Genomic DNA, 12,132 nt, shown 5'->3' on the forward strand with positions numbered 1-12,132 from the left:
AGATTTACTTATACTGTATATCTTGCCGAGAAACTAAACTTTCAAAATGGTAAACTTTCCATGGATGATTCGTTGCGATGACCCAGCATCGAAATACACCGTAAACAACATAGAAATGGTGAAGAAAGAAAAAGATGAAAAAGTCGACGTTGAGACCGGCATTGCTGAAGACCCAAATGGCAACACCAAGGAGACTTCCATGATAATTTCCCCGAAAAACGTCTCCCCTGATGGAATAACAGCCTGGAAACGTCAGCAAATGGAAAGAGTTCTAATAGATGCTGGATTGCTTGAAGATTATGACCGCACTGGTGTTGGTTACAGTGATAAGAACCAACAATCGGAGGATAGCTATTCTATCATCATTGTGATTACTTTTGTGTGTGTATTCTTCGCATGTGCCATGTACCTGTTGGCGAGCAAGGCATTTTCGGAGTGGGAGATTGAAATGAGCTCAACAGCGACACCCGAGGGCAGCGGCTACGGATCGCTCTCCAATCAATAATTGTAACGCTTCATCAACTGCACATTGTGTTTTGTAATCGCACCAACATTTGAACCATTCAAAATGCTCATTATTTCGCCAATCGTTGTGTTAAATTTTTCCCATTTTGAGCATGTAAATAAAAAGTAATGGTTACTTCAGTGTTTTATTTCTTTTTCTGGTATTCGCATTTAGATTGGGTCAACGTGGTGAAAAATAAAACGCAACAAAACAAATTAAGTTGATTGTTCTATTACAGCTGCGGTTATAAATATAAAATGACCTGCTAACACAAGAGCTCACACCTGACAGGTTTGCTAAATACCGATAGATGGCGTAAAGAGTGCAGTTATTTTTTGGAGACTAAATTTAACATAAAGATTTTAGATTGATTTTATTGTTATCACTATTATGAAGCCTCAGATCAACCTTAATAGCCCCAACTGTCAGCATTTTTATACAATTTGCTTTGCGCCATTCATCGGTGTTTATCAAGCTTTTTGTGATGCGAGTTCTTACGTTGGTTTAGCTACTAACACAAAAACCCACCTTAGACAGATTGGATAATTTCCGATAAGTGGCGCAACGGAGCATAGGCGTTTGCGATGGCAATAATTCCCCGTCAGCAAATTGCTGCCTATGCTCTTTACGCTACCTACCGGACTTTTTAACAAACTTGTGGTGTGAGTTCTTGTGTAAGTTAGCTCTACCTCCTACGTTAGTAGAATTTTCCTGTTTACATGCTTTGGTTGGGGTTTAACTTTCTCGTCACATTAAACAACATAATTTATTTCTGAAATACATTGTGGACTAGGGGAAAGAGAAGAAATATTTCGGGGTTGATTCGCCACACTTCTATTCATTACAGAGCACTATAGGGTTATATACAGTGGTGGGGTTTAGTCGGTTCGCACCTGTTCTAACCGTCTCACGATATTTTAATTTTATTTTATGAACCGTCTCACGATATTTTATGAGATCAGCGAACCAGTTAGCATTACTGGTTACTGTCAATGGACTTTTTGTAATAGAACCGGCTGAAGAATATGACTTTTGTGATAAAACCAGCATACCAAAAAATTGAATTCCACCACTGGTTATAGACAACATTCATCAGTTATGTTAGCTACATGAGCAAACACAAACACTTAATGATCAAACTTTGAAGTGAAATGAAGCTTTAATGGGCGCAATAAAATGTCCAAACCCCCCCTACTAAAAATCGTTTTTTTTTAAGGAGAGGCTTACGTAGACAAACAAACCGAACTTTAATTTGAAAACACTGAACAAGCGTTTCGTCCACCAGGTTGCATATTTAACAAATTTGTCGTTCAACTGATGTGATCCTAAACAAAACACTAGTTGCACGTTTTTCAAGAACTTAATTGTATCTTTGCGGTCGTTTCGCCCGCCATAACGATATAAATAGGGCTTCTTTGGAGCAATAAATGTACTGCGAGCAAATCCCGCTGTTCGCGAGTTTTAATCATTTACAAATTGTTGTTGCCCAACGGAGAAGGTTTTTTATGACCCTGTTTTTATCATTTGTTTGCTTTCAAGAGCTTATAAATTTGGGCTGTAGGCTATATGTGTTTTATGCTGCGAGCTCCTTTTTATAGAGATATATGGGCCAATATATGCAGGCTGTACCAAAATCAATTAAAAGGTTGTATAGGCCTGCATGATCAATTTTTTAATTGTGTTACCCGAATAAGCAATAGGCTAATATCTACGATGACTTCAGAATTTATCCGTTATTTGCCAAAAAACGCCTCGAAATTTAAACCTTAAATAAGTTTATAACAAAGTCACATAAACCAAGGGTCGGAAACCTTTTTCGCACTGCGGACCGGTTTTGAACCTGAAATTTAATCACGGACCGGCCTTTAAAGAACTACAAATATTCAACATTAAAAACGCAAAAATTAGTTTATCATCCCCGGGCGCATGGTCAAAATATTTTAAAGCATTTAGTCTGAAAAAGTATACGGCCCGGTAACGACGAACTCCTCGCAGACCGGCACTGGGCCGCGGCCCGGCGGTTGCTGACCACTGACATAAACAATTAACAATAATTAAACGCTACGTAACAAAAAACATTATGAGGCAAAAGTTTATCAAAAAATATACGATTATTATCATGGTTTTTATGTTCAGGTTGCAGACTGGAGCATGATATATCCAAAAGTCCGGTCTTCCTAAACAGAAATCATTAATTAGGCCAGCAAGACGTAGTAAAGCAAATAGGCCATTCATAAGGCCTCTTTGCCTGTTATCTATTGGATTGACACGCAATTGAAGCAATGTACCGCATTCGTTTCGATAAGCGAGCAGAGCAATCATTTCAAGTGCTTGTTTTGTGGGTGGGGAAGGGGCTGGTCTGTTGTGTCACACATAACACACCTGTTACCGCTGCGTTTGCATGCAATACAAACAGCTGGCCCAATATCGACCCGGTATGTGCGAAAATAGCACGAAATTTAATCAACTCAACAATGGTCATCTGTAAAGTGCGGACTTTATATTAATAAATGCATTCGATTGTTTGTTCGACAAAGGTTATTCTAGTAAAACAATAAGCAAAAGATGTCATTTGCTACATATATAAGCAGTGGTAGGATTCGAATTTTTTGGCAGTCGGTTCTATCACAAAAGTCATATTTTTCAGTCGGTTCTGTTACAAAAGTCCATTGAACCGGCTGAATCCCACTACTGTATATAAGGCATGCGCGTATGTAAATGTGAGGTGCCTACAAATAGTCCTGTTTTTCTTGGAAATTAATCAAAAGCACTGTACGTTTGCATCCAATTGTTGAGGTATATGACTGTGAACAGGTGTCTTTACTATAAAGGTTAAAAAAACAAGGACGGGCAAATCGAGCTTGGTTTTATTAAAAAAATCAACTCAAAAACATACGCATATCCACCACTGCAAAGCAACAAACGCAATGAAAACCCAAAAACCACAAGCCTGAACGACTGGTCGTGTGAAAGTTGAAAGTCACTGTCATTGCTGTGGTAGTTCATAGTCAGTTACTGCTTTGGTTTTCAGGAACAAATACAAGAGTTATTTTATTTGACTGGACACAAACTACAGACATACGCATAGATTTGACATAGAGATAGTAGAATATTAGGTTGATCTATCTGTATGCAACGGGAATTAAAAGCTTTTAAAAAGGTGACAAAACGGACCTCGTGGTAGAAACGACTAGAAAGGCTTATAAAACCTTGCAAAACTATAAAGTGTAATAGCGGAAACTATATTGGGAATGTTGTAAAAGTGATAATTTTTGGTTTTTATCTCTATTGGCTTGCAAGGTAAAGTTCTGTTGTGGAATCTGCGTTGAAAAAAATGGAAAAATTGTGCTTGAATCAGTTGGCACCCTCGTCAGTGGCAGCAGGCTCGTACTTGTCGAGCTAAACAAACAAAACAATAGTTATTTATGGGTGTTTTACGACTTGAAAATGGTTATTTGTCTCATGATTCTACTCGCAACATTTATAGCAACATCAACATAAGTGCTAAAGGTTGTTAGAATAAGATGTATAATTTGCTTTAAGGAAAAAATCATTTGATAAAATACAAATACTGAACAGTAACATCATCAAAAACTAACAGATTTTTTTTTTGTAAAACCCAAGCCAAAAGTTTTATATTATATCATGTGTAAGTTTGCTCAAAAATTCTTCAAAATGATGGCAAAGCACTTAAATTAAAACTGACCAAGTGAATTAATAAACTGCTAAATTCCTCTACTTAGCGACAAGGTAAACAAGCACATTGGTTCCAACATGTTTGTTGATGGAAAACGGATGTTCAGAATGGGAAAATGACATATATTCGATTCATCAAATGTCAAAATAAAGTAATAAATTGCAAAATGGCTTTCCAGTTTGTTGACAGCGGTCTTACGAAGATGCCACAATCAATATTTGTTGTTCACACAAATGCGTGTGGCAATAGATAACTAGGACAACACTGGCTAGCTGACCAGGCAAAGATATAGTTTGACCTTACTGACCGCATGTAAATCATTTACAGTGCATCAGTAGGCTAGTTTTTCCCAACAACAACAGCTTTAAGTTTTTAAAATCAATTAATACTGCTTTTCAAAAAAGTGATTTTTCTTTTTTTAAATCATTTATACAAAGTTTTGCAACCACAGTGTCAATTTTTAAGTCAGTTAAGCTTATTGCAACTTGAATCGACTAGATTGGAAAAAATTGGGATTTTGTCCTGCATACAGTGGTTGACAATTAGAGAAAATGTGGTTTGAACAAATAGTTTTTTAGTAGTTGACCTATACATTTGGCAAGTTTTGTAAATTTTGGCCAAAATGATTCGGACTAACATCATCAACCCACCATTGGACACATGGCTAAATGACAATTGATCAACAATAAAAAATGCATTTGTCATTAAACTAATCTTACAGTCATTGCATTTCAGACCATTTTTTACAACTTTTTCTTGTTTTATAAATCTTACAAAACTTTTCCTGTAAGAATTTATGTTTTTAGATGAAGCAGTTAAATTGAAAAATAAAGGTATAATGATTTTGATTCCACAGATTCCAAAATGCTGAAGACCTGATATGACAGTGGTTCTCAAACTTTTTTGACCGCGACCCAAATCTGGGCTTTAAGAACATCTTGCGACCCAAGCCTCAAACAACAAAAATGTATTTTTTATTTTTGTATGAATAGTTATCACCCTTAAACGTTAACTGTTACTTTCCAAGTTCAGTTTCGTATGATTAACCTCCTATCATTCCCCATGCTAGCGTGTTACAATCGTCGTGTGCGTAATAGAAAATTGGAAGGCTATTGTCTGTGTGTTATAATGATTGGTTCATTTTGCTGTATAGCGTTGTCGAGTGAGGCTGTATTTGGCTACGGTGCTATCAAAACTCTCAGAAAACCACTTACTTATGCTGCAATACTCCAAGGTTACCAAGATAAAGCCACATAAAATGCCTATGATACAATAATTCAGTCATGACTGAGAATTGAAAATTGAAATGAAAAAAGTTCGTTTGGGCAGAATTGAATCACCACAGCGCGACCCACACTTTGAGAACCACTGTGATATGACATAAGAACAAATAACCTTCTGGCTCAGAAAACCATAAACCCAATTTTTGTGGAACTCTTATGAAACATGGGGTATTGCCTAACTGTCTTACTCTCGAACGATTTTAGAAAGTTAAAAGCAGCATTAATTGATTAAATACACGAAACTAATAGTGACTTTACCTTGCTGCGCAAATCCTCATTTTCATCGGAAAGCTGTGAAACTTTGGCCTTCAGTTCTGCTAGTTCAACTTTGAGTGCTTCCACATCAGCAGTCTCTGGCCCTGCTCCACTTAAATGCTGATTCAGAAACCTTGATTTATCATGTCATTAAGGAATATATTTGTTAAAAGTTTGTGAAAAAAGTAGTGGACGCAAAAAACTTGTTTTGACAATAGTTTTCGTATTAAAGGATACTCCAAAGCATTGTTTGGTTTTTCTGGCTCTTCATAGAGGTTGACCAAAACTAGAAAAACATATATATATATTATTACTGCACCAAGCATTAAAAACAATATATGACAAACCTTTTGTCAGAGCATCAATAACTCCAGCTTTTTCCAAATATTTCCGAAACTCCTCTCGTTTTGAATCTGCTGCCTGATAAAAACATTATGTTTTTTTTATAATGTTAACTAGTGGTTCTACATTTGACACATGCAGAAACTATCGAGTCAAAACATTACTTAAAAAAAGTAAATGAAAACATATTAATTATGCAATAAACACGCATAAACTAGGTTGTATATTTTAAAAACTTTTAGATTAAACAGTAACTTACCCTGTAGGAAGTCATAGTTACAATTTGTAGCAAAAACAGTGAAACTTAAAAACAGAAGAACAAACTGATAGCAACTACAGTTTGAACACTAAAACCTAGCACGCCCGGTGCAGTAAACTTAAAAGCTACCGAGAAAAAAAATGACTCAGTGAGGTTCTTATCAAAAAAATCACTCCAAAGGCACCGATAACGAAATTCCAACGCCGCAATTAACGCCGCGCACGCTGTTCTGTTCATTAAAGCGCCGAAATTTATTCAAGAAAACGACCGCTCGCAAAATAAGTCCAGTAACCCCGGGAACCAATTTCCACGCTTCAGTGAACATGTATAAAAACCTTTTTTTGCCTTTGGGTAAGCTCGCCTTCAGAAAACCAGTGCACCTGCTTTGAAGCTGATTAATTAGGCTTTTCTTATCAAAATTAACGAACCCTTAGGTGCTGCTGCTACATTTTTTAAGGATATCTTAAAAAATGTTGCATTACATTTTTAAACATCTGCCAAAATTTCGATCAATACCGCAATACAAAAGCAACCAATCATTTCGTGACGCACGCATTTCAACCGTTCTTATCAAGAGCTATAATGTTATTTGCTGTTTTGGTCCAGTTATATCGATTTTCTTCAGCTGGTCATTAAATTATAATAGCCTCGTTCCAATACAAAACGGCCTTAAAATTTGTTTTGCACGAAAGAAAAAAATGCCATCTAATTCAGGAAGTAGGTGTAGGCTACTGATGCCATGCAAAACATATGCTAGCAAAATCTTTTCACATAAATTACCAAAAAAAACTAATTTAGCAACCAGACAACCAGTAGGCTAATCTGAATCTCTGATGGTGTTGATCATAAAACGAACTTTTTCAAGTGACACACTGTAAAAAGGAAAGTACTAAATTGGTATCAAGGCAAATGACTTACAATCACATAGAATTACACACGAAAAAATCTCATCTACACTTTATGCACTTCGCAAATCAATAAGTCACTCTGCTTTAGGCCTTACATCGTTGTGTTTTCTCCAGGGGGGGCAACGTTAAATGAAGTCAAAATCGAACCGCATTAAATTGCTACAACTATTGTTTGTAAAATTGAAGTGTCAATGTCGTGATTTGGTTCAATTAATTAAGTTGATCGATTTTTACCAATTTAATTAATTGCAACGTTCTAATTTTTAGAGTTTAAAAACTGCTATAGGAAGTAAGGAACGTGACAACAACTATGTCATTATTGTTAATGCCTCAGATTGCTATGATAGTTTTTCATGATGCCAAATAACGAGACCAAAAAGTTTAATTTACACAAAACTGAAGATTGCTCTTAGGGCTTGTTACGATGAAGAAATCTTTTTTCAATTTCAGCACTAAATAGCCCCAAGTGCATGATCTGCTGGTATTTACAACCCAAAAATGTTTTTTAGGCTATACTAGTGAAAAACTGGATATCAGCGAACCTTGTAGTGCATCATTGGTACCACAGCTAATGCAGCTTTATAATGGATTTGGCTGCAGACAGAATGTTCACTTTTTCCAAAAATTTATGTCCCTTGACAGCTTATGCTGAAACTGTTTATGCCAACTCTCTAGCACGGAGGCTGGCAAAAAGTATGTCTGGGTTGCTGATTGACTGAACTGGTTGCCTGTTCCCATGGCAGCACCGGCAATTTCTTCCTTGGACACTGTGAATGATGAAGCATAGTTGTAAAAGCTGCTAAGCATTTTACTTGCAAAGTCTGCAAAGGTGCTGCCTTGCTCAATGGACGACCCGGATGTGGCTGGAACTTGCTGAGAAAGCTGGTCCAAGGGTTCGAGCGATATTCCAAGCTTGATAAAAAACACAAACATATGCATAAATCATAACAACTTAAAGCACTTGGACAGCTCCTAATTTTTCCCACCTACATGTTTTTTTATTTTGCTGGTAAATCACTTAAAGGCATTGATAATTTTACAACAGGAATCCCCTGCATTTACAATATGCAGCCGGACAAAGGAAAAGGCAACACACATTTCTTTGACCAAAGTTAGGCAATAAATGAGGTAATTACTCATGACACAGCATGATTTAAAATGTCAATTTTTACTCTTTGATATAATGTAGTTTATAAGTACAGCCGTTTGGAAAGCTTTTGGGGGCCTGTGGGTGAACCACAGAGTCAACCGAGGTCAAACTTTAGGAGGATCAACAAATGCATAAAGATCTGACAGTTTGGTTTAATCAATCGATTGATTCACCTGAGCATGTGGGTGGTCAGTGTTGGGGAACATATCTGAGAACATCTTCTGGTCATTTGATTTGACACCTTAAAAATGTTTTAAATCACCTGCATTAGGTATTGCTGTGATTTTCCCAACCAATAAACATTGCAGAATGTAAAAGCAGACCCCTCACCTTGCAACCCAGATATCTTGAAAATAGCCGAAGGTTTTTGATTTGTCAAATGACCGACTAGTTGCCATCCACCTTCTGCAGATGATGGTGCCAGATTGATATACACTGCTGCACCAACGCCTGAAAAAAAAAAGGATTACTGAAACTCGAACAGTAAAGAATGAAGTTTGCAACAAGGCAACATATAAAATACTGCACAAGCGTTTCATCCACCAGGTTGCATATTTAACAAATTTGTCGTTCAACTGGTGTAATGCTAAACAAAATATTAGTTGTTTTTATCAAGAACTTGTATTTTTGCTAACGTTTCGCCCACCAGAACGGTAGGGCTTCATCAGAGCAACTCAACCAGTGGGGGATTCAGCCGGCTTGCACTGGTTCTATAGAACCGTCCCACGAAACTTTATAGTATCATCAAACCCGGTAGCATTACTGGTTACTGTCAATGGACTTTTTGTAACAGAACTGGCTGAAACATATGACTTTTGTGATAGAACCGACTGACAAAAATTTGAATCCTACCACTGATTAAAACTGAACATTAACAATAGTATAAAAATAAAGTAACATACGCACAAACAAGAATGAGTAAATTGTGTTTGTGAAACCATACAGCAAGTGAACGGACACAGAAATGTTGCAAGTGAAATAAGGCCACACAAAACATTTCAAATTTACCACCACGCTTTTATCCCACTCTTCTCTCCATTCTTTGTTCTAATGAAACAACAAAACAATTTCCTTTTACAATAGGTTGGCCTTAGTTCACCTGAGTACAGCGTTTGCAGGGAAAAGTTTCAGGCAATGTCTAAAAATTGATCCGCACTAAAAATGCAACTTTATGTTTAATCCAGCAGAAGTTTAACACAATAGTTGCTTTTAGGTTACAATGAAACTTTATGCAATTAAGCTAAATTTAACATGCAATGATCCAAATTGGCGGAATAATAAAAATATAGGAAAAAACAAACAAAATATAAAATATATCACAAAAAAATCTATGCCAGTTGCAGTATCAACAATACATACACAAATCTTACCATCAGCAAAAGGTTGTTGGCCGGTCATAAACACGACGATATGATTGACATTGTCTAGATCAGCAAGAGTGAACATGAATTTGGCATCATCTACCTGAGTCACATCGGTCTGTACCTAAAATGTTCACAAATTTTTGATCAGCGAAAACATAGCAACACAATTGCAGAAGCCAGTTTCCAAACTGTGCCTTATAAACAGGGGTGGAATTCAAATTTTTTGTCAGCCAGTTCAATCACAAAAGTCATATTTTCCAGCTGGTTCTGTTGCAAAAAGTCCATTGAAAGTAACTAGTAATGCTAATTGGTTCGCTGATCTCATAAACTTTCGTTAGATAGTTCTATAGAACCGTGGCGAACCGGTTGAATCCCACTACTGCCTATAAACATCTTTAGTAGGCTATAGAGTTATTTCAACTTTTAGTATGTACGTGTATATATGATAAAATAAGCTATAATTGCTTATTACTGCACAAATCATAAGATTTACAAAATTTGACAACCTGATTTGAATTAAATATTCAGGCCTTAGAACAAAAAGAATTTGAGAACTATTGCACTAAACCAATTACCAACCCCGAAAAGGCTGCATAACTTGCAAATGTTTATGTTACGCTACAATGTTTATAAATAATTCCAATATTATGTAATGTTAAATGATAGTGTACTTGCAAATTACAACACATGTGTGCAAAACTTAAGAAAAAAACAAACAATCAAATGAAATACAAAAAAGAAACATCTGGTAGACTTTTATGAAGTGTTGATATATTTCAGTGAAAGGTTAAGTTTATGTGTAGGTGCAGAGCACCAAGGATGAAGTGTTTGACATTATTGACTGAAAACTTACCAAACGTCCAGCCACAATCACTGCAAACATGTTATCTCCCTTTTATTGCATCCGTTAACTGTAAACGCATCTATGCAAGGCTTGTAGCCTAAATCAAATTATTGTTTTAGAAGTTGTAACTAAGAAATAATGTGGAATTATATAACAAATCCATTTAATGCTTAAGTTGTTATCTTAAAAATCTGTGTAGACTATGTTATGTTATTCATTTAAAAGTGCACCGCCAGTGTTGAATGATTTAAATAGCAGTGTGTAAATCACAATCACTAGATAGCGTTATAGAACGACGAAAAATCGCGGTTTTTGTTTCTTGATGCTTTGTTTTGTGTTGAACAGAAGTTGAATACCAACAGCAAAATGTTACCTTGTCTGTTATGAGTTCTTATACGTTATTACATCCACCATAACAATTTAGGCCAGATTGCAGTGTGTTGTAATATTTTTACTGCGAAAACAAGAACTTTTAAAAGTCGTCAAACAGCCAAAATTGTGATGTTTGGAATTGTAAACATTTTCGATGAATGTTTTTGAATCTTTTTTTGCAACTGACTTCGTGAAAAAATAAGCTGTTGCTGCCAGACATAGTATCAAGTCTATAGATAGACTTGACTTCGTAAAAGTTGGGTGGTTCGACATGTAGGAAACACGGCAGCAAAAAGGAGGACCAGAAAGGCATTTGAAGGTACTAAATTAAGTTTCTGTACAGATCCATAGGTACTTAAGTCAAGTTTAGTTAAAATCATTTAAATGTACTTTTTTTAAAACGTTTTAGATTATAGTATTTGTACAATTAAACCCGACAAAATGTATCGATTGTAAAATCAGCTGTTTGAAATCACGAAACCCATTCCTGGTAAATTGACTACATATCAAGTCTTTATCTGCTGATGACGGCGTCGCAAGGCGTTTGACGTTCCTGTACAAACACTATATCAAACTTATACGCATATGTAAGTCATCTGTGGACGTTATAAATGCCCCCCTGCTAAGAACAAATGCGTAGTGAATTGTTTGCAAAGAAATTAAATACTTAGAAACTTAAACAGGTTTTATTGCTGAGCAAACGACAGTGGGTTGTAAAATATGGTACCAGTACAAAAGTTTACCCATTCAATGTTGGTTAAGTAATAATTTTGACGAATTGTGACCTAAATATATTGATAGAAGTGACACACTAAAGAAAGCTCATCGCTAATTTAAGTCTTTTAGCTTTAGCTGGAATGTTGTATTTTTTTGATATTTCTAGCCTATACCTTGTCATATGGTGATAACCTATAAGAAGGCTTGGAAAACCGGCTTGATTCGGTATGACGCCTTCATTAGGTGTTGTGAACTATGATATTTTTGTGCCTGCTATTAGTAGGCTAGGTGCTTGACTTGAAAATTTGTATGAAAGCCAATTTACGAAGCTGTTTTCTTCGAACATTTTTTCAGAACAAATTTTAGAAAATTCTGAAGTCTTTGAAGCCCCTTCTGATGTTTCAAATTAACTTTTAATTAGTAAGCTATAGGCTAT

The 12,132-nt window shown here is 36.0% G+C and overlaps 2 protein-coding genes across 2 annotated transcripts; both read right to left on the reverse strand.

The window, feature by feature from the left end:
- Positions 1–3,356: 3,356 nt before the first annotated feature.
- LOC145233189 (c-Myc-binding protein-like) lies at positions 3,357–6,546 on the reverse strand. Its single transcript, XM_080097867.1, has 5 exons — positions 6,342–6,546; positions 6,088–6,160; positions 5,978–6,026; positions 5,744–5,873; positions 3,357–3,904 (listed from the first exon to the last, which is right to left on the reverse strand). The coding sequence occupies exons 1-5, from the start codon at positions 6,354–6,356 to the stop codon at positions 3,860–3,862; spliced, it is 312 nt and encodes a 103-aa protein (XP_079953993.1). The 5' UTR covers positions 6,357–6,546; the 3' UTR covers positions 3,357–3,859.
- A 544-nt stretch (positions 6,547–7,090) lies between these two features.
- On the reverse strand, positions 7,091–10,782 carry LOC145233188 (protein Hikeshi-like). The gene is made up of 5 exons (XM_080097866.1): positions 10,617–10,782; positions 9,770–9,884; positions 8,730–8,849; positions 8,573–8,640; positions 7,091–8,161 (listed from the first exon to the last, which is right to left on the reverse strand). Exons 1-5 carry the CDS (start codon positions 10,644–10,646, stop codon positions 7,859–7,861), a joined length of 636 nt encoding a protein of 211 aa, XP_079953992.1. The 5' UTR covers positions 10,647–10,782; the 3' UTR covers positions 7,091–7,858.
- Positions 10,783–12,132: the final 1,350 nt, after the last annotated feature.

Source organism: Phallusia mammillata, chromosome 6 (assembly GCF_965637545.1).
Source record: "Phallusia mammillata chromosome 6, kaPhaMamm4.hap1.1, whole genome shotgun sequence".
In the NCBI taxonomy this organism is placed as follows: domain Eukaryota; kingdom Metazoa; phylum Chordata; class Ascidiacea; order Phlebobranchia; family Ascidiidae; genus Phallusia; species Phallusia mammillata.